A 22,877-nucleotide genomic window follows, 5' to 3' on the forward strand; every position below is an offset into this window, starting at 1 on the left:
GATCTGATTGATCATATGTCTCTCCAGGGGACAGGTACAGAGAACAAACAGTGATGGTATGACCCAAGGAAACACGGATGGCTACAGCCTCCAATGGTGTATTGAGTGACAAAGACAGGGTGGGCACGTGTTGATCAACCAACAGTGCCACCCCTCCATGTACTCGACCATCACACAACCTGTCATTTCTGTACAGAGAAAACTGCCGAATGGAGACAGTATCAGCAGTTTTGAGAAATGTTTCTTGTAAAGAAAGACAAACAGGATGGTAGGAAGCAATCAGCATTTTGATATCATCCAGATTAGAACGTAAACCTCGACAGTTCCATTGTATCAAGGTGGCCATTTTTAAGAACGGGTAGGTGAAGTGGCTGGAAAACCCTTCGGTTTACGACCACGTCTTTTTTCTTTACTGTCTTTAGTCGGAGGAGGTCTATCAACCTCCATGGATCCTGCTCTGGGTCGGGTGGGCAGGTTTTTGTTATTGGAAGGGGAATCCAGTGACTGAGGACGCGAACGAATAATTTTTTTGTCTCTTGTGGTGGGAGAAAAAGATGTATCAGAAGATATGCCTGTATTTGAAACTGAAGGACGTGGATCTTGAGGTTTGTTGGAAGGTATGGGAGGAACAGAGATGGGTGTGGAAGTCAATTCATCAACCTTTTAACCACGGAGGTCAAAAGGCTTTTCATTTATTTTGAAAACGATTCTCTTGGAGGCACAGAGAGATCTGTCTTCACTCCCACTGTAGTTGTGGAATGAAGTGCAGCAGCATATGTCCGAGATGGAGTTGTGGACAGCAATTTCCGAGCCTCAGGATAACTAATGTTATGTGTTGTTTTCAAACGCTGCACCTCTTTTTCCTCCAACCATTTTGGGCAAGAATGAAAGTAAGAGGGGTGAGAACCATTGCAGTTTACGCAATGTGGGTTCATGTCACAGTCATAGGCATCGTGGTCCTTGCCTCCACAACGAGCACATGTCAGGGAACCACGACAAGATGTCTTTGAGTGGCCGAATCTCTGACATTGAAACATCGAAGAGGGTTTGGTATGTATGGCCGAACCCTGCAAATGAGATAACCTGCCTTGATGGTGGCAGGTGCACGTGGTGAAGTAAATGTTAAAACGAGGGTATTTGTTGGCAGTGTAACTCCATCTTTGTGAGTGGAGATGCGCCTCACTGCAGAAACTCCTTGAGTGGAGAGACCAGCGAGAATCTCTGACTCGGGAACGTTCTTCAAATTCCTTTCAACAATAACTCCTCGTGAAGAATTCAAGGTAGCATGGGGTGTAACCTCAATAGGTATATCCCCAATTGCCTTTGAATTCAAGAGGAGTTCACTGTGTTGGGATGTGGATGTTTCAACCAATATGTCACCAGATCGAAGTTTCTTTACTGACTTTGGAGAGCCAGCAAGTCCCTTTGGAATAAAAAAAGGGCACATTTGCCCTAAAGGTTTTTCCAAAAGATAATGTAATATAAGAAAATGAGGTACGTGTGTTACTGATGTTGAAGATTGCTGTTCTGAGTATTCAAGACGTGGTTGCTTACCCATTGACTGTTTTTTTACAATTTTATTTAAATATTTTGGAGGATCCATAGGAAAAAGAAAAACTTTCGGTACCCACTGACCCCACCCACCATGGAGCCCTACAAGGGGACGCACTACAAAGTCATGCAAGGACAATGCAGCAACGCCAGGGTTTCGTGAGCACTATACCCAAACACCAGCATCAGGCACAATGTCCACAACACCCGTTGAGAACTTCCAACACTGGTACTTGGTTGACTCTAGCCCAAGTGGACCAGCCGACTGACCCAAGGGGGGCCACCCAAAGGCCGCCCGTCTACAGGAATTCGAGGCCAAAGTGGTGTGTTAGAGTTGTACCCCTCAACCACCAGGATCCTCTCCTCCCCTTCACGGGTCGCCACGCACAGCAAACACGTGAGTGGATGTTTAGATTCCAGAGAAGGTAACCAGATAAAACAGAACCTTCCCTGGGAGGTCCCCTCACCATGTACAGGAATCCACACCGAGGGGAAATTGATAAGAATATTCTAAAGTTTGCCATTAAAATAAAACCTGTTTGTTTCACCCATAATGTAGTATAAATAGAAATCTGTTCTAAACTTATTGATACTGAAAAAAATGTTTAGCTAATGCCAGATGAACATTTGTGAAACACTGTTACACTGGTGCCACTTAACTGAAATCTTCAGAGGATGTGTAGTAGCAAACTTAACTTTAACTAGTCTTAAATGTTGTCTACCATTCATTTTAACTTTACTTCTAAAATTAGCTATTCTGTTAAATACTAGATTGCCAAGTGATGAAATGTTAAAATGATAATGGATGATATCCACAGAACTTTTTTTGGGGATAATGGTGACTTAATCACTATTGGGATACTATGACTCAAATCTGCAATTACTAATAAGAGCTTCTTAGTGAAAGTAATGTATAACAAGATGTCAACAACATTATATCTGCTCTTCCAGTGCTGACGAGGCCTTTTGCCAAGTACTAGAGCTCTTCAGGCTGGCTGTGATAGGTGACAGCAGTGATTGAGATACTACTTGTGTTAGCCAACTATATGACAATAGCTGCTATGGTATGAAATGGAGTAAAGTTGGTGAAGTATAATATTTCATCAATTACAAGTAAATTAATGTTTTACATGTCAACCTAATTACAAACCTGGTTTAAATAATGCACAAATCAGCTGCCAAAAACTTAATTAGAAATCTTAAATGGAATTTCTCATCTTTGCTTGTAACTTTTTTAGTTTATAGTAAAAGATAATTTTTAGAATACTTTGAACATTACATGCATGGTGTTTTTAGGTCAGTAAGAAATGGTGAACTGAATGACAGATAGCCCTTTATATTTACTTCAACAGCACTTTAGTGGATTACTACAATTTTTTTAAGTTCTGGGTCCTTTTTCTAAAAATATGGTTTAACACACTTGATATTTGGACTAAGAAGAACTATGAATTTCTATCTTGTGTGTTATGACAGAGATTTTACCATAGAAGTTACAACAATGAAGTCTGGATTATTCCTCCAAATCAAAAGTTTTATAAAATCATTATATTTCCATTACATTCTATTAGATGATCATAATTATATAATGACTACAGTAATAAAATTTCTGCAGCAATATTTTTGGTTAAAAATATAGTTTTATCTTCAAATATATGCATTTTTAAAGGCTTTTTATGGGCTTATTTTAAGTAAAAATAAAATAACAGAAATAAAGGTTTTATTTGTTGAATAAGATGAGATAGTAACATTACCACTAAGTATTTATCAAACCATATACAAATAAATATGTTCACTAAAAAGGAAAAAAACAAAACTCATAAAAACACTGAGCATATTATGTGCAACAATAAAAGAAAGCTAATCTTGTTCCTTTGACTGTCCAGGGTTAATAATGAGATGTGGAATTCCCTGAAACCAGCATAAGTCAGTGAAAGTGGTGAATAGAATAACAGATTGGATTTTGTATTTACTTTTTTATTACACTTAAAATTATTTTACAGACACAAAAATCATAATTTCACAATTAATCTCAAATCAATCTCCAGATAATATTTACTGTCTTTTGAACATATTTGGATGCATGACAGATATCATTACAAGTTATACATACATTAATTTCTCTGAAAAATAAAAATATTTTTATGACTTTTCACAGAAATAAAATATATTTGTAAGATATTGCATCACTTCATGTGGAGTTTAAACATTGGTTATTTTACATACAGTTTAGACATTAATGTTTATAAGCCTCTGGGTATCTAATAAGCAAGTTCCCATGAATACTTCTTATGATCCTTCCTGGCCAACTATAAAAATAAATAGAATATGCTGATAATTAAAAGGGGAAAAAAAGTGTAAACACAATACAATGTGAATAATGAAACATATTATAAAGTTAATGTAGGCATTTACAACCTGTATGTAAACATCAAAATTGTTGCTAAGTGCAAAGCTACACAATGGACTACCTGCGCTATGCCTAACGCAAGTATAAATCCTGCGTTTTAGCACTATATTGCTGTTAAGCCAAAGGGAACACGACAATGAAAAAATGCACTCATATTGAAAAACAAATTACTGTTATCATGTCCCAAATAATTTAAAATTTTTAGTAGCTCACAATTATTTTAACCACCAAATAAAAAATTGAAATAATATAACACTCTCTCAGTGACCCATGAAATTGAATTATAAAATATTGGTAAATTTTTTTATTTCATATTTTGAGTCTCACACCATAGTAATTATTAACAATAGCCTTTAACGTCAATTGCCTTCAAAGTTGAAAATCAGCCTATTAAGCTGGTGCCTTTAAAGCTATACATTCTCATATAGTCAATATTTATTTTTAGTACATTTTCTTAAAGGAATTGCAGACTACTGGATTACATGAATCTTCCACATATAATGATGTATAATACTTTTTAAATATCTTAATATCAAAAAATTAAAGTATTCTGGTCTCCTGGAAAGGGACTTATCTTAAAGCTAGAACATAAGTGAAGATTTAAAAGTTAGGACTGTTCTAGTATCATATTAACTACACTCCTATACAGTTCCATGCATTTGATGTCAACCTTTTTTTACAACAAATTAGGCTTTTATCAAGTAATCCAATAATAAAATATATTTATATCCTTATCTCATGTTTTCTTCATACAAAACTATAATCAACAAATTTCTGATTCATGACTGAAGATTAATTTGTATATAATGTAATATTTATCCTCCCTTAAACAGCTTTAATGTAATTATAAGAAAAAAGATCACACTTATTGATTTTTCTTTTCTGAATGGATTTAAAATAAAAATAACTTGATATATTTTCATTTGTTGCAAAATTCATTAATACTTCCAAGTATGCATATATATCATCTGCTTGTTGGATTTCTTGGACTAGTTGTTCAGACAATAACAAATATTACTGAAACTAGAGAGCTACTGCTAATGGTAACTGGCCAAGGCGAAAAGAGATTGAACAAGCTTATAAAATAGAATGAAAATGCAAGACTGCACCATAACTGTCCAGTTCCTTAACAAAAATTTAACTATCTTTATTTTTACCTAACAACAGAAATACATAAAAAATATTACAAAAGTAGTCACCAAATACATGATATAGTCAAACAGATTCCCTTCTATCCTTTCTTTTCTCATGGTACAGTAAAACTATGAAGAAACAACATAAAGTGTTTGACTTCTGCTGTATTGCTCAACAGTGAAAGCAGCAAAATGGTTCTTTCCGAGTATAAGCTTGTGTCCTTTAATTCATTTAAACGAATGCATAACATTCAGGATACAGAGTACATTTGAACAGTGCTGAATTTTCACCCTGATGAACCAAGAACCTTTCAATTTAATGAGGTAAAAATTTATTGTCTTTGTATTACTCAAATATCATTTAAATATTATGATCAAGACTTCAGTCATTTCAATCTAAATGAACAACTTAGGGAAGAACTCGGCTGCTAGATTTGCCATTATAATGCCTTCAAGCAAATTGAGTCCAATTTATTACCAAGATGAAAGGTAGTCCAATAAAATATTAGATGGTCCTAATAAAGTCAGTGTTGTATGAGCTTTAATTTGAGTGCAAAGCTAATCAGTTTTCATAATTATTATATACAACCTATATAAATACATTCCAACAGTACAATAAGCAACAAAGTTAGGTATTTCCCTCTATTCCTTAAAAAAATTACAGATATTCACAAAATTGAAACAATAAAAAAAAAAGTTAAATGGTTTACAACTTTCCAGAGTAGCACAGGCATAGTTGTCATTCTCACCTTTATTAAAAACTATATTTGCCTATTCCATGGAATTAATACTGAAAAACAAACTAAACTTACACATGAAAGAGTAGACTTCAATGAATGTCATTGTCTTACATTGTGATGCTTGAGGACCTTATCACATAAATTTGTTGCACTGTTTCTGGTTATTCAACAGAAAAAGAAACACCAGGTGTCCCTAATGCTAGTAGGTTATACTAAATAATTCAAAATTTTTACTTATGCAAGTGATTCAAATCACTGTTATTAGCATTTTCTTTTGTTTCCTATCATGTGTATTTTCAGGAGATAACTGTTTATCTCTTAAAGCTCAAAAATATTTTTTTACTCTACCACAAATTTTGTAGAGTACTTGAAGAAGTTTCAGTCAGTACCTATTTAAAAAAAAACAACAAAAAAATACCTTTATAAGCATATTCTAGAGCACTAGAAATTGTCCTCATATCAGCCTCCATGCTTTTGGCCCAGTTCTCCACATCACCTAGTTCCTACAGTAAACAAGACACAGCATATTTATAATAACACTTTTGCTACTTTCCCCTTCTTCATTCTTTGTTTTTGTCTAGTAATAACAATTATAAATAAAATATTAGTTTACCACGAATTTCTTCGAAGCAATGATAAAATTATATTTGATTTATACAACTTCAACCACCTACTCTACCTCCAACTGTCCCTCACAGGCAAGCTTTAAAGCATATAATGCTAAAATAATGGAATTCAAACCCTAAAGAATACAAACAAAACAACCCTAACAAACCCTGATCTTACTACAAGCACAAAATTTTCAACTAACCACCATATCATATTGTTTATTATCTGTTGGTCATGCCACCTCTAAAGGTTACCTTAGCTAAGTAAATGGCAAATCAAATGATCTGTTTACATTTTTGGGTCAATGGTTAGCACGATATGATGTGTATGTAATGTGGGCCTGGGACTGCCAAGAAATACTGTGACACTGATAAAACATATAGGTTGTTCTAAGTCAAATGAAGTTTCTGTGAAGTTTAAAATTATACAATAGGCAAACCAAAGAAAAACAACAAAAATATGAAAAATTTGAAAAACTTGTTTCTACAATACTTTTCACATTATTAACCATCTCTTGTCATTACCAATACATTTTATTTAGTTCTATTAGAACTACTGCAGCCACAAAATGTGTCTAATACTCTAGTTTTATACTACAAATATCAATGTTTAAACTTTTTTCCAAAGGAAAATGTTACACTATTATCCAAGTTTAGCTACAATTTCTTAAATTAATCATTACAATAATGATTTAATTATTACAAATATCAATTTAATATTCACATAAAAATAATACTCCTAAAAAATCACAACAGAGATTTACTGTGATGTTACCTTTAATGACTGATTAAAATTATCTACAAGCTGAAGCCACTGTGTTGTCTGTTTAGCAAACTGGGTAGCATTCATGTGAAGTTGTTTTGCTTCGGCATCCAATCGTTTCTGGTTTAAATAGGCTTGAGCAACTCTTTTAGTAAAAATAACAATATACTATTAACAGCAAAAAAAAATAAAATAAAAACAGTCCAAACCCAGTTAGTGTTTAAATACTAAGGATTTTTTATGTCTCAAAACTGTTCTACATGAAAATATTAATCAATACATTTTTATTATTGTTAAACAACTTTCCCAGTACTTATAATCTTCATATACATATTTATCTAAGCCTTTTCCATATTTATTTTATACTTACTGTGTTTATTGATGTGAATATTTTTTTACTCCCTCTTCAATCACAAATTAGCATATGAGAAGGAAGCTTTTAAAAAGAAAGCAATTACACCAGTAATTTATACTAGCTTTAAACTATGAACACCATTAACCTTCTATGTGATGCACTAAGAAAACAACAAAAAACAACTGTTTCATGTATTACATATTAATTTAAAATTCCCATCAATAACAATTACTAACTCATAAATATACAAATATTTAAAACATTTTGTTCATATATAACTATTTTTTACACTTTTTTTTTATTATGAAGAAATGACTAAACATTTTTGTCTGTACTATAACAGTTTATCCATTTTCAGCACACATACTTACATGATTCTCTGAACTATATTCTTATATTTATATTCTACACATTTGGATTTGTTTATGTTTATCAAGAGTCTCAACCTTAAAGATGTGTTAGACAACTCAACCAAGAACATATTACTGATCAGCCAGTCTTTCTAGCATTACAACAAAATGAACATGAAACTTACGTGCAATTAATTATCTACTTATCGTACTCAAATGATTATAAGCAAATATCAAAAACTTTTTTGTGATATACGTTATTTGCACATCTGATATATATCTTATGCTATTAGACTTTAATTATGGGGATGTACTTTAGCTTTTTCTGTGTGAACTACAGGTAGGCATTAATGTTTCATCATTTAAGGTTTCACTCATTTAAAAAGTACACAAGATTATTATTGTTTGAGTTTTGAATACCCTATTCAATATCCAAGGTTTTATTTCAATAATTGCAATATTTGCTTATCTGGGCTTCTTACAGTTGTGATGATAAAAATACAAAACACCATTTTACATGACTACTGGAATCAATGTAAACTTTAAATGGATTACAACTGATACAGCATACAACTCTTATTATACTGCTCTTTGACAAAACAGCAAAATTGTTTTTAAACAGATGACACTATAGTAACATTCATTCAGTGCATGTACATCTGACCGTAGGTGAAAAACAAACCACAAATATTTACTTGCAATAAAAATAATATATATCAAAACTTTTTTTCCCCAACAAAAGTACATAATAATCTTACAAATTTATTTACAGAAAGTTTAACTGTTTATACCAAGTTTAACAGCATTTACATTCAAATTCTTCAAATGATTGCAAAGACTTATATGAAACTGATAGCTTTACTTATTTCTTAATGTTTTATGTGCAAAAACACGTTCTAAAGTTATCTAACCTGGATGGCTAATAGATGAATTACTGCAGTTAAACTGATAAACAGTGATATGAAAAATGTACATGTATATATATTACTTACCCAACATTAAGATGATCCACCAAAGCTGATGTCAAATTATTTGCTGCAATTATTGCTTCTTTTCTTTTTTTTTCTACAGAAAAACATTTAACATTTGAAACACATTAATATTCACTGTTTAAACATTTTCATTACAGAAAACTTAAAATATGACATTTTATTTACCTGTATCGCTTTCCAATAAGAAACAAAGACATTTGTACTTGGCACAAGATTTAATCACTTTAGAATAAACACCACCAGACCAAACATTATGTACAGTATGGCTAATCAAGTGTAACAATATCTACAGACTAACAGGAGGGTCTGTTTTCAAAATGAGTCCTCAATGCTTATTGAATAGTCCTATCACTAATAATTATCATCGTGAATATAAGAACATTTAAAACCCTTGCATTACTGGTAGATTTATCAGTCAGCACCACTTCTAATTGACATTTATCCCTCAGTCTCCCACCAAAGTCTTATGGGTAGTTTATCAAAAGACCATCAAAATAATATCCCCTTAAGATGTACTTCATCTAGCATCAGTCCCCATACTTAAAAAATTGGCTAAATCCTTTGTTCTTATTCTAAGTTCACTTACTTTCAAAAGCTTATAATTTGATTCCTTTTTCTTTCCACGAAAACTTCTAAGGTTACTAATGCTGATCAATACATATTTTCTAGTTTTAACACTGACACTTTACTAGCTAACATTTCACTCAAGGAAACAGTACCAATAATCTTAACTCCCCCCAACAAAAAGTAAACATATAAAAGCTTTAGGCATTCGAGGATTGAAGAATTACTAAAACTTGCTCTTTTGAATAATCACTTCGCATTCAACAGTCAGCTACATGACCAAACACATTACATGGTGATGGGGTCACCTTTAGGGCTAACTCTCCAAAACATATTCCTTTGTCACTATTAAGAGTTCTTGGTTATATACCTGTCCTGCTGAGTACAGACTGGCTTTACACAATAGATATGGTGATAATACCTTTTTACTCTTTCTAAGCTCAAATACCATTAAACAGGTCTTAGTTTATTTGAATCTGAAACACCCTAACATTAAATTTACTTCTAAAATTGAAAAAAAATATATATAAGTTGCTTTTCCTTGGTATCCAAATCAGCAGGTTAGATAACCATTTTACAATATCTTTATTTTAAGAAGACATACACATGTGTACATAGTCTTTTTGACAGTTTTATTCCAGACTCCTTTAAATGTAACCTCATACACAGTCTTCTCAATAGAGTATATAACATCTCTTCTCATTACCTCCTCCTCCTTACTGAAATAACCGACTTACCAAATATTCTAATTATGAATGGCTATCCCTTGCATTTTATTCAACCCCTAATATGAAAGTTCCTTTCTAACAAAATTCAACCCCAAAAGAAACCATATACTATATACAAATACCCATTAAGGCTTATCATCCTTTTTAAGAATAATTATAAGTTTATCCTGAAATTAAACTACAAATGATATTTTCACTAGTTTTCAATATTCAAAATATATTCAGGTCTAAATATTTATTAACTACTTCTGAACATTTCAATTTTATGTAAAGATACATGTGGTGGCTTTGATGCCACCTACACTGGCAAAACTATATGCCAAACTACACCTGCAAACATATGGGAGTATAAAGTGATAAACAATTATAAAATCCTTTAGGTTCTGCCAAGTGGAAAGACAGTAAAAATCAACCATCCTGTCTTGATTAAAAATTTCCAAGTCATCTCATCTGGATCATTCAATATTGAACTTGTAATTAAAGAAAGCTTATCTATTACAAACTCCAAACATCACTACAATTAAGTCCATTTTGAATAACTTGTATAATATTGTTATAGTTGTTGTACCTTCCTTTTCTTTCTTGGTTATTTCTAAACCCTTTTAGTCTGTATTTAAATTGCTTCTTTCAAAATGGTGGAACATTAGAGTTTTTTTTTTTTTTAAACCTAATATCTTACCTTGTTAAATATAGCTTACTGAAGATGGAATATGTATATTCTGAAACATTCAAGATTTAATGTTTGTTACTATGCATGCATGTGTCAAATGTTTGTGTGGTGGTTCCATTGTTTATCATTTACATTTTAAAATGTGTTTTATTGTCTGGTGTGTTCTTTACACATCTACTTGTTTTATCTGTACTTTTCATCAATGCAGTTTATTCACAGTACATTTTACTTCACTCAAGTCTGAATATTTTACATGTTGGTAACAGATAACTATGAAACATTAGTAATCACTTAAGTTATCCATTTCTATTTACATTAAATTAGTGAAAAATTATATAATACACATGTATCATGAGCACAGAAAAATGTATTTTTCATTTATTCTCCTCCACTTCTTGCTCTCTTCTATTTAATAATTATTCATACAGAAGTATGAGTCAGACATGATGTACCAACATACACAGTGTAGATACACTGCCATATTTCTACACTAAGATAATCTAATTTCTTGGAACATTAAGTTCAAAAATCTGGAAATGCGAGACATGTTAAACAGTTACAACCCACATGACTTTTTATGGTAACGAAGTAACATGTTTGCTTGTGGAGTGCACTGCAAATATCAAGTTTTGATATTTCTTTACCTGGAACACATGTACGTTTTAATCATAACAAATCAAAGTTGATAAAAATGTACATGGAAAAACAAGTTTTAATGTCACTTGTGATACACTTTTTATGCAGATTTTAGGAAGTAAAGTGAGGCTAATTATATATGTACAAATTTTATTATCAAAGTCAAAGAATTTTTTTAATTACAAAGAAGGTTTATGGATGTGAAGTAAGAAAAAATAAAAGTAATGAAATAATACTGGGCTTATGTAACTTAAAACATAAGTTGAAATGACTTTATTTATTGAACAGATTAACCAAGTGAGAGGATAAAAACTACTAGAAATATTAGACTGGATATTCTAAGTTTTGACAGGAGTCAAGTAAATTTAAGAATTTATTCACTGTCACTTGGCAGTATTTTTTAGTCTAATACTTATTACAAGAGACTAATTTTAGCAATATTAACAGAATTAGTCTATACTCTTGAGGTGTTGAGAAACTGTTTTCTCACACAGAACATGAAAGACCTTGATAAAGAAGGTGCTATTTTAGGCTTTTATATTAGCACTGAGAAGGATGTGGTTAGATATTCAGCTGTACTTGAAAACTAGTAATAATATTAACTTTTGGTTTTTTTCCAAAACTTAAACCAGTTCTACCAGAAAACAATTTGTTTTACTCCTTAAAAACCTTACAAAACTTTAAGGCATTTTGACAAAAAAAAAGTTTGATTGAATAATCTAGATGTTAAAAATTCTTTGGTTTTATTTGTTTGATCAAGCTAGCTGTAAAGAAATACATAGCTTTCAAGTGTTTACATTCTAACCAAAAACTTTAATCAAAATAGCTGAATTAAGCTTCTAACTTAAGAAACATACTTAGTTTATAAAAAAAACATGAAATTCACTTACAAAGTAGATGATGTTGAGATTTACAGAAATAAACAAAAGAGACATAAAAAGGCTATCATTAAGGGCCAGAAGTATTAAAATACTTTCTTGACTTAAAGGTCTACCATAACAATAATTAATATTAAAGATTTTATATTTATAGGATGTTCAATAAGAGAATGAATATAATAATAATAGGCCTTTGAAAGATTTTAAAAGAAACCATTACCGATGAAGGAAACGTGGCAAAGGCACTAAAAAAAAATCCCAAACAAAGAAATTTCTGAAGAATATTTTCTTAAATCCTATTAATAACAAATGAGTAACAGTAATAAGCTCTTAGTCCACATGAGATTTACTCCAAACCTTAGAAGAAACTCAGTAAAGAGTTATTTTTCAGAAAAGTCTTGAAACCTAAGAAATTCTTAATGATTAGAACCAATCTTTATAAATGAAAAAATCTATAGAGAATCTAGTAATCTCCAACCCAATTAATTTAACTGCTGTTAATGAATTAAAAATAATTTAAATCATTTGGATTGCTGGTAATTAATTATTTATTCTAAGATTTTCATTATGGTTTTAGAAAAAAAATTTTCTTGCACAACCAATATATATTATGTGTATATACATATGTAGATACATGCATGGCTTTTTTTTTTTTTTTAAGATGATGGTATCCTAGGTGACATCGAATATTGTCAAGTTTCAGAAATAATTTAATGAGGTACCAGTGTAATGGAAACAGAAAAGAACATTTGGCATGTTGTGATTTTGATATCAGAAATGCTCATGTTTATTTTCTGCAGAGAAACTTATGAAGACAGTTTCTGTTAAAGTAATATGCCTAGAACCAGTGATAACTTTCAATTTCAGTTAAATTACTCATGTGCTATTCTGAAAAAGTGTAACTAAAGTAAGCTGTCATTTAGTGAAAGTAAAATCCAGCATTTTATAGGAACTGCACCCTCAGGATTATACAAATACATGTTATACTATCCTTTCTCACAAGAAAGCATTAAAAATGGCTTTCAAAATGATTTCAAAACAGCACTTCAGAACAGAGAGAGAATCTAAAAACACTGTATTTAAAGTTATCCTGATGACTGAGTATTCCAGGATTAATAAACAAAATTAGTGTAGAAAGTGCAAAAAAAACAAACTACCTGTGAAAATAAGCTATAATTAACTGAAGTAGTTAAGTGACTTTCCTGGTGTCTAATAATAGCTCCAGGTATGTTTTCAGAGAAAACAACAATAGAAAGGCTAAATGGTTTAGCTAAATACAAGTCCATACTAAAGATCAAAATATATTTTTTTTTCAGAGAACAATTAAAAATGAACATTCAACAATTCATTATGTCAAAAACCAAAACTAAAAACATTTACCATATGTGATACTTTCCATTTAAGTGTCAGACCACTTTATTACAACTCCCCACTTAATAAATGGTTGAATGGCACGTCAAATTCCACAATAATATGAAAAGGTCTTAGTTGACAATAGCCCATATACTGAAATATATTAACTAAACAGGTTCCTGAAAGTTGATAAAGAAATTTAAGTGGTAAATGTGATTTTCTAGTACATTCAACTAATGCTCAACAGTATTGAGGTCCAGTTATTGTTCGGGAAAAGAATGATCAGCAATGTTACTTTTCAGTCTAAATAATCAATTTCTCACTAGTGGTTGGTTGTTTAGCATTTATTAGAGCAAAGCAACTGGGCTATCTGTACCAAACACCTGGTAAAAAGATAAAAAAGTAAAATCATTAAAATATGTAAAAAGGAATCATGATAAAACAAAACATAGTCCAATTTTCAAATCAAAATCAAGTCAATTCAAATAGAGTTAAAAAGACCAATGGCCCTTAAAAATTTAAAAATTCAACTGAGGTGGACTGTGTCACCAATGTCAAGGGTGAACCTGTGGTAAAAGTATGCTTAAAATGGTGCTGTCACTCTCGATTGTAACGATGGCATGACAGTAAAATGTGGGCTATTGTGACCTGAATGTTACACAGACAACACACCGATGCATCAGTACCAGATAAAAGAAAGCGATGAGTTAAAAAACTGTGACCAGTGCGTAGCCTAGCCAGAACAGCTTCCTCTTTCCGATCCTTTAGGAAGCAAGACAGCCAAAGAGCAAGAGAAGGTTTGATCTTGAAAAGCTTGGTATCATGCTGTCCACTCCAAGTTGACTGTCAACTTGCATGGAGCTGAGCCTTGAATACTGGACCATAGTCCATGTATGGAACAGGCACTTTGGTGATAATACTAAAGCAGACAGACTTAGTTGCGATATCAGCGAGCTCATTCCTGGTATCTAGAAAAACTGGAGATAAGTAGATGATAGAGAAAAATAGGCCAAATGGTTTTGAATATGAATGAGAACAGGCTGAAAACTAACATGAAGCAACTCCAGGGCCAATAGAGAGCTAAGCGAGTCAGTATAAACAGTACAGTTCTTGTACTGCATAGCTTCTATGTGATCCAGGGCAAGAGAAATGACAGACAATTCAGCAGTAAACACAGAAGCTGTAGAGAGGATACTGTGGGCAAAACTGAATCACAAGAAACCATGGAAGAGCCTACAGAGTTACCTGATTTCAAACCACCTGTATAAATGGAAATGGAAGGATGGTTTAATATATGTTTGGCAAATAGAAGATGATACTTCCAATTAGGAGTATCTGCTTTTCTCAGATGACTCAAAGAAAGGCCACATTTGGGAATGATAATTAGCCATGGTGGGATGGCCTGATCAGTAGATACAGCTATGTTATCCAAGGACAGACCCAGTTCATCCAACAGTGTCTGGATACAAAGGCCAAAAGGATGGCCCACTGAGGAAGGAAAGCACAAACCCAGGTGGGATGCTGTGGTAAAGGTTGAAATTTTGAAGAATACAGTAAAGACAAACAGCAAAGGTATAGAGAAGGTTCATAAAACTCAGTGTACAAACTCTGGATTGGAGAAGTGTGGAAGGCCTCTGTGCAGAGCTGAAGACCCTGATGATGAACAGGGTCCAACATCTTCTAGGCTGAGATCCTGATACAGCCAGAAGCCAGAGACTTATATTCCAGTTTTAATCAAACAAGGACACAATAGATCTTTAAGACAGAATATTGATCTACTCCCCAAGAGGTGGAAGAGAGGACATGGGGGATGTTCAGTGCCCTTGTACACTTTATACGTAGCTGCTTGATGTGTGGAACACAGGTCAGCTTATGATAAAAATAAGCCATGCAAACTTTGCCTTGGGGAACACAGGAAGCACAACTTCTCTGAGACAGATTTCAGGATCTGGGTGAATATCCCATTCATGGCAGAAGTGCATGCAAATGGTTTTGGAGCGAGAAAAGGTAAAACTGTTTGCTGTAGTCCACTTCAGAAAGCAACGAGGGCAATCTGTAGCTGCCATTCAATAAACCTCATGCTCAATAACATAAAATGTGGAAGTCATTAAAGTAGAGATTGTTTGCAACTGTAGGGAGAGTTGTGCACTGATGGCATTAATCTTTATAATGAAAATGTAACATTCAAGACACAGACCTGAGGGACTCCAAGTTCTACCTGTGTCTTGGTAGCTGAAAAGTTGGGGAACAAAGCAGAAGTGCTAGATAAACGACAAAAGCTTACGCTGAGAATACTGGCAATGCTCTAGGCATCAACAACTTCCTGGCCATCAGAAAGCAAGATTGAAAGGGAGGAAAAAGTATACCACCCATTAATCTTTCAAATCTTGTCCCATATAACTTTGGAACTGGTGGTAGAAGAGATATTAAGGGGTGTATTTAATCCAAGATTACTTCTGGATTTGACATCTGACTTGCTGAGCACATACATGATACTACTAAAATGCAATGCGATTTGAAAGTGTGGGATACCTACGAAAGGTATCCCAGACCCATTTTTGGGCCTTCCTCACCATGTGACAGGCAGGATTCCACCAAGGATGAGAAAACTGAGAAACATATCAAGGTTTTAAGAATACACTGAGCAGTTACCTGGATAATACAGTCAGTTGACTATCAATGGTTTACAAACAGTGACAGGATCAATTTCTCAGAGAGAAGTGAAAGAGGGCCAGTTGGCCTGGTCCAATTTCCATCAAAGCATGTGGGTTGAGTGGCATCCACCATGGCCAGTCTTTCTCAAAATGATTGGAAAATGATCATTGTCCCATGGGTTATTGTCAATCCTCCAAGAAAAGTGAATGGAAGCAGATAGAAAGATCAAGAGCAGTAAAAGACTGACTAGATGCATGAAAATAAGTATAAGAACCAATATTGAAGAGAGATAGGTTGTGATCCAAGAGCATATGCCCTATAGAAAGACCCCTCCCATCAACATCATCACCACCCTAGAGGGGACTATGTCCATTAAAATCCCTTAAAATACCCCAGGATTTAAAAGAGAGATGGTAACTGCTTATTGATGGCATCAAGGTTTGACTGATCATGGGTCTCTTAAGGAGTCACCAAGAGAAAACAAATAGTGATGGTACAACCCAAGAAAGCATGGATGGCTACAAACTCCAAGGGTGTATCAAGTGGCAAAGACAGGGTGGCACATGCTGATCAACCAACAGTGCTACCCCACCATGAACTCATCCATCAGACAACCTATCATTTCTGTAAAAAGAAGACTGCCAAAGGATGTCTGTATTGGCAGGTTTCAGAAATGTTTCCTGTAAGGAGAGACACATGGGATGGTAAGAATCAAATCCTTAATGCCATCTATATTTGAACGAAAACCATGATAGTTCCACTGGATCAAAGTGGCCATTTTTATTTACACAGAGGAGGATGTGACAGGGAGCCCTTCTGGTTTTGGCTATGTTTTTTTTTTTCTTTATTAAACAAAGGTCTATCAACCTCCATGAATTCTGCCCTGGGATGACTAGGCAGATCTCCGTCTGTGAACAAAGGTTCCAGCAACTGAAGACATGATTGAATAGTCATTTTACTTTTTGGAGTTGCAGAAGAGAAGGGACCTGAGGAAATACCTGCACCCGAAATGAAAGGAAGTGGAACCGGGCAGTCACTGGAAGCAGTGGCAAGGACAGAGGTGTAAGTAGATGTAGATTCATCAACTCTTTTAATCATGGAGGGCATAAGATTCTACAGATGTTTTGCAAGCAATTCTGCTGGAGGCATGAAGAAATCTGTTTGCACTCCCACTGTAGCAGCTGAATGGAGTGCAACAGCATATGTCAGAGATGGAGTTTAAGACAATCCTTTCAGATCCTCTGGGTTGGAGATATTATTTATAGTCTTCAAGTGTTGCATCTCTTTCTCCTCCACCTATTTAAAGCAAGAAATAGAGTAAGAGAGGTGTGGACCACTAAAGTTAACACAGTGTGGTTTCAGTTTGCACTCATAAGCATTGTGGTCTTTGTTACCACAACAAACATGTTAAAGAATCATGACATAAGGTTTTTGAGTGACTCAACTGTTGACACTGGAAACATCTGAGAGGGTTGGGAATGTATGGTTGTACCTTACAGTTAAGATAACCAGCCTTGACTGTAGCAGGGTGACATGGTAATGTAAACATCAATATCAGAACATTAGTAGGCACCTAATTCTGTATTTGAGTGGAGATTTGAAGTACCAAAAAATGCCTTGGCTGGAGAAACCAGAGAATATTTCCAAATCAGGAATGTTCTTTAAATCCCTCTCAACTATTACTCCTCTGGATGTATTCAAAGTTGCATGGGGAGTAACCTCTATGGGTATATTCCTAATGGTCTTCAATTTCAAGAGGTGTTTGGTATGTTATGGTGAAGATATTTCCATCAAAATGTCTCCAGAGTACTTCTTTACTGACTTAGGAGAGCCAGCAAGCCCCTCTAATCTCTTTTGAATAAAAAAGGGGATTTCTAAGGATAAGGAATGGATAGTCAAAAATCAAAATGTAGAATTTGACTGCAATGTTGACTGTACAACAGAGTCATCCATGTGTGGTCATTTTCCAATAACATTTTTTTTTAATTTTTTTCATAAATTGGGGTATCCATAAGAAAGATGCTACGATTCAGTGTCCACTAACCACACCCAACATGGAACCCTAAGAGGGGATGCACTACAATGCCAGGGCTTCATGAGCACTATACCAGAACACCAGTATCATATACAACATCCATTGAAAATGTCCAACACTGGTATTCAGTTAACCTTAGACCAAATGGGCCAGTCGACTGACCCTGGAGGGACCACCCCAAGGCCACTTGTCTACAGGAATTCAAGGACAAAGTGGTGTGTTAGAGTTGGGCTTCTGAACCCCCAGGATCCTCTCCTCTCCTTCACAGGTTGCCATGCAGAGTAAACAAGTGGGTAGATCCCACTTGTCTGTACTGGGACAATGAAGGTTCTGTACTTTCAGTTTACCTCCTCTGGGAGGTCCTCTCACCACATACAGGAATCCACCTCAAAGAGTTTTCATAAGTTAAGAGGATTGCTGTGTCATTATCTTGGAAGAGTATCTGTTCACCAAGATTAAAATGCAGAATTCTAAGATGGGCACAGACTTTGAAATTAGTGATAAGTTACTAGAACAGTTGTGGCATTTTTTGATAAATGTCAAGTATGACAGCAGTGTAAAATTTTTCATAAAAAGATTAAAAATAAAAATACTGAAATTTTCCCCTTTAGTTTAACACACAACATATAAATTGTCCGTTTGACATTTATTTCTCACAATCATGACAATCTACTCACATGATTTCACCATAAAGATTTACACTGTATACTGTGGAAAGGCCAAGAAAAAAAAAAAGAAAAGAAAAGAAGGAGGAGGTAAATAACATTGAAATCCAGCTTCCATTTGTAAGTTCTAAGGGAGGGGTATTTTAATGTTTTGCATGGACTGCTTAAAATACTGACACTTCCCTGCTCATTAATTTTCACATTGTATTAGTTTGATTAATAAAACCTTTGTTTGAATTCAAATTTGATTGGAAGCCAGAACTAACACACACTGTCAAACCACGTGCAGGTTTGTTTTTGGTTATTGTAAGTTTTGGTATAAAAAGTAAAAATGAGAACAGAAAAGACAGGTTCAGTTTTAAATTAATTGATGAATAAGGAATATCAATGGTTAGACACAGTGTTGTCAGGAGTCTTTTAATGAATTTTTATAGCATTAAAAAATTACTTGTTTTTTCCTATTCACTTTTGTTCTCAGCTTTCTGTAAAAACAACATCATATGGGTGGAAAATAAACTTTAAGCTTCAGTTTTAACTAGAAAAACTTCTTATAATTTTACTATTTCACCCAAAAATATTTAATTGGAATAAAACCCAGTACGATTTTTCACTTTGTGAGTACGCTTGTTTTGTACTTTGCTCATGTATTGATTTCATCTTTGAGTAAAAGAATCTTTCAAAGAAGAATGATGAAATTTGCCTTGACTAATGCACTTAAGGTAGCATGTTACTGCTTACTGCTGTACACCTAAATGTCCTAATTCTGAGGACTGGGATAAATGAAGACAATAGCTAAGTACACTATTTGGGATACTGTTCACTCCTCTAAGAAAAACACTATGTGGGGACCAAACCACTCCCAAAAAAGCATTTCACACACCATTACCTAGCCTTCAAAATTTTAGGAATAATAAAACATCACAAACAAGGTTAAGTTCCTCACATGGTTACCTCCATACTTTTATCCTTCCACTAGTAAATAAGAATATGAACTGTGACTTATTAAGAAAACATCTCAAAAGTATAAATCATTCTTTGTTCACAGTTCACGTTTCAAGCATCATTAAGGCTTTGCTCTCCTACAATATCTGAAATGAGTAGGTGTCAAGTTCCTATCAGCTGCAGCATAACTTTTTCAAATGTTTTTATGAAATGCATTTGGAGATAATCAAATCCTAACCAGTGTTGCATAAACCAATCAAATGGAAATCATTTTGGATTTGTTGCACTCGATAAACATGTTCATTTGTCTTTACTTTTTATCTTCAGTCAGCCTACAGTTGTTAGCAGCCATAGTTTTCCTAACAAGAGCCATATTATCTTACAATTGCTACATTCAAACCAGTAAAAGATGTTTCTTAACACCTCATAAAAAAACAGTCTATAGCAATAATGCACCCACTGCCACTTTTAAAAAACAGAAATTTATGCTTTTACTCATCTTAATGGCTAACCAGAAAATGACATATTTTCATTTAAATTGCTAAAGCAAGCATCTGACATATCACATAATCAGCAAGGCCATTATCTACCAGCAAGCTGCGAGAACACTATGGATTGTTTAAAAAATGATTTACCTACACCCTGTTTTAAAAAGAATGTAAAATAGATACTAAATATATTTAATTTTAATTTAAAAAATAAAGCTCTTGAATATGTTTTGGACAGATCCAGGATGATGTCTCGCCTCCATAATCACCAGCTTTCACTTTAAAACAAACTGACTTTTGATGTTGTGCTCCTATTCATAAATACAAAGTTTTGGAATGATTTGGCATTACTTTTATAAAGCATAAGATGCATACATTGTGAAAAAATATAAACCTTGAATAGTAATCAATACAAGTTGACCACCAAAATTTATAAATACTCAAAATGTTTTTTGAGAGATGTTTCAAATGTGGGCAATTCCTCTAAGTTTTTCTTTACATGCATTGAATCAAGTTTTTTTTTGTTTTGTGTTCAGATAATGTTTTTTTGTATAAATATGCCTTTTATATATTCCAATCATTTTTTGAAAATTTTAGTCTCTTGTATTTGACTGAAAAATGTGTTCAACAATTGTGTTATTGATATAGAACTATTTATTTCTAATGAGACACAAAAGTATAAATCATTCTTTGTTCACAGTCCACATCTGAAGCATCTGCTAATGAGACACCAATTTTATGCAAAAACATGCTTAATTTTTTGCCACAATGTGTAATTGCTCATTTTGAAATATAAGGCTATAATTACCAAATTACCTACTAAATTAAATTCTCCCTTTGAAACAAACACTCTTTCAAAGTAATTTTCCTGACATAAATAAGTTTTCACTTTAAAACAAACAAATCTAAAACTGCAAACAAACAAATTTTCTGGATGTTTTAAAAAAAAGTAATAAAAATAAACAAAAAAGTAGACAATATAAAAAATATTTGGGTGAGACACTCTCCTTTTTTTCCAAAACCTGGCGAGACATTGTCCATATTTTGTTCTGGACTACAGCAGGACATTGAGACTTTTCTGTCCCTAAGTGTGTGTTTTTGTAAGTGCAACATAGTATTTCTTGAATGTCTGTTCAATTTACACATTTTTTTTGGAAGAAATAAACATGAGTAAACCTAAAGATCACATTAAAGGATCTTGGGAAAGATGTGCTCCATGTGTATTCTTAATTCATTTGAGAAATAAAATTATAATCATATATTTCTACACTGATAAGATGGGAAATTACATTATCAGTAGGTGGATTATTTAAATAAGTTGTACAGCCTTTTCTCTTGAGGCAGATAAGAGATATTGTTTATTTATTGTCATTTTGCCAAACTAAAAGCAAATATATACAATAAAATTACTTTTATCCATCTTTCAAATCTAAAGTTTAATTTTAAAATCCTGCAATTTTTGGTACAAGAAGAGATGACCAATATTTAAAAAACGCCTGTACACCAGCTTTCAGTTAAAAGAACTATGGAATGCATAAAAAAATACTTTACTTTCTTATCATCAGACTTGTAATTATACCTATAATGATAATCAATAAGAAGGAAAAACATAAAGTAAAATAATGTTGATTTATACGTTAGTCTTAAATTAAAAGTGAGACTAGGTCTACGACAAGTAAAATTACATATGCAAAATTAATAAGTATAGGACTAAAATGTTAAAGTGAAATTAATCGAATAGAACTTTTCATTCAAACTAAAAACGTAATACTAAGCTTACCTTGCTCTTCTCTGCGAACTTGTTGACGTTGCTGATGGTCTTTGACTAAACTGGAGAGCATCGTAATTAACTGTATCAATGTCACTAACTATTACAAATTTCAGTCAAATACTAACTAACGTGAACGTAATAGCCTTGGCAAAGCCCAATCTTAATTACAGTTGTAACTAGTGAGTTTAAATAATATGACAAACGTTCCTTGGATTTAATCGCCAACTTTTTTATAAGGTAAGATAAGTATAATAGAAAACAAATTAGGCTTAACTTTTGTTGTCGTTTTAACTTGGAAGTGAAAATCTTTACACAATTTACGTTCTATGCTTATCACATTTATAGAATCATATTAATTTAAGAACATAGCTTAATCCAACTCTGTCTGTTAAATGGTTCTTATACTATTCTCATAACATAACGACTGATCTTTAAAATATAAGTTTTAGTTGTTGATGTTTTAACTATAAAAATTTACTTTTCTCAGAAATCTATATACTTGATGGAGCACTGAGGGCGCTTGCATCAGTATCTAGGTCTATGTGGTAGCGAGAGTAGCACGTGACGAGTTTTCTGGAGTGGATAAATATTTC

General features: G+C 33.2%; 1 protein-coding gene across 1 annotated transcript; it reads right to left on the minus strand.

Moving 5' to 3' along the window:
* Window positions 1-3,509: 3,509 nt before the first annotated feature.
* On the minus strand, window positions 3,510-22,480 carry Blos1 (biogenesis of lysosome-related organelles complex 1 subunit 1). The gene is made up of 5 exons (XM_076505328.1): window positions 22,294-22,480; window positions 8,900-8,972; window positions 7,215-7,347; window positions 6,250-6,334; window positions 3,510-3,857 (listed from the first exon to the last, which is right to left on the minus strand). The coding sequence occupies exons 1-5, from the start codon at window positions 22,352-22,354 to the stop codon at window positions 3,838-3,840; spliced, it is 372 nt and encodes a 123-aa protein (XP_076361443.1). The 5' UTR covers window positions 22,355-22,480; the 3' UTR covers window positions 3,510-3,837.
* Between the last annotated feature and the right edge of the window lie 397 nt (window positions 22,481-22,877).

Source organism: Tachypleus tridentatus, chromosome 6, assembly GCF_004210375.1.
Source record: "Tachypleus tridentatus isolate NWPU-2018 chromosome 6, ASM421037v1, whole genome shotgun sequence".
NCBI lineage: Eukaryota > Metazoa > Arthropoda > Merostomata > Xiphosura > Limulidae > Tachypleus > Tachypleus tridentatus.

Coding starts and splice junctions, on each gene's coding strand:
- Blos1 (XM_076505328.1), bottom strand. CDS start 22,354: ATGCTCTCCAGTTTAGTCAAAGACCATCAGCAACGTCAACAAGTTCGC. Junction 8,973..22,293: donor AGTTCGCAGAGAAGAGCAAG/GTAAGCTTAGTA, acceptor GTTTTTCTGTAG/AAAAAAAAAGAAAAGAAGCA. Junction 6,335..7,214: donor ATTTTAATCAGTCATTAAAG/GTAACATCACAG, acceptor TGTTTACTGTAG/GAACTAGGTGATGTGGAGAA.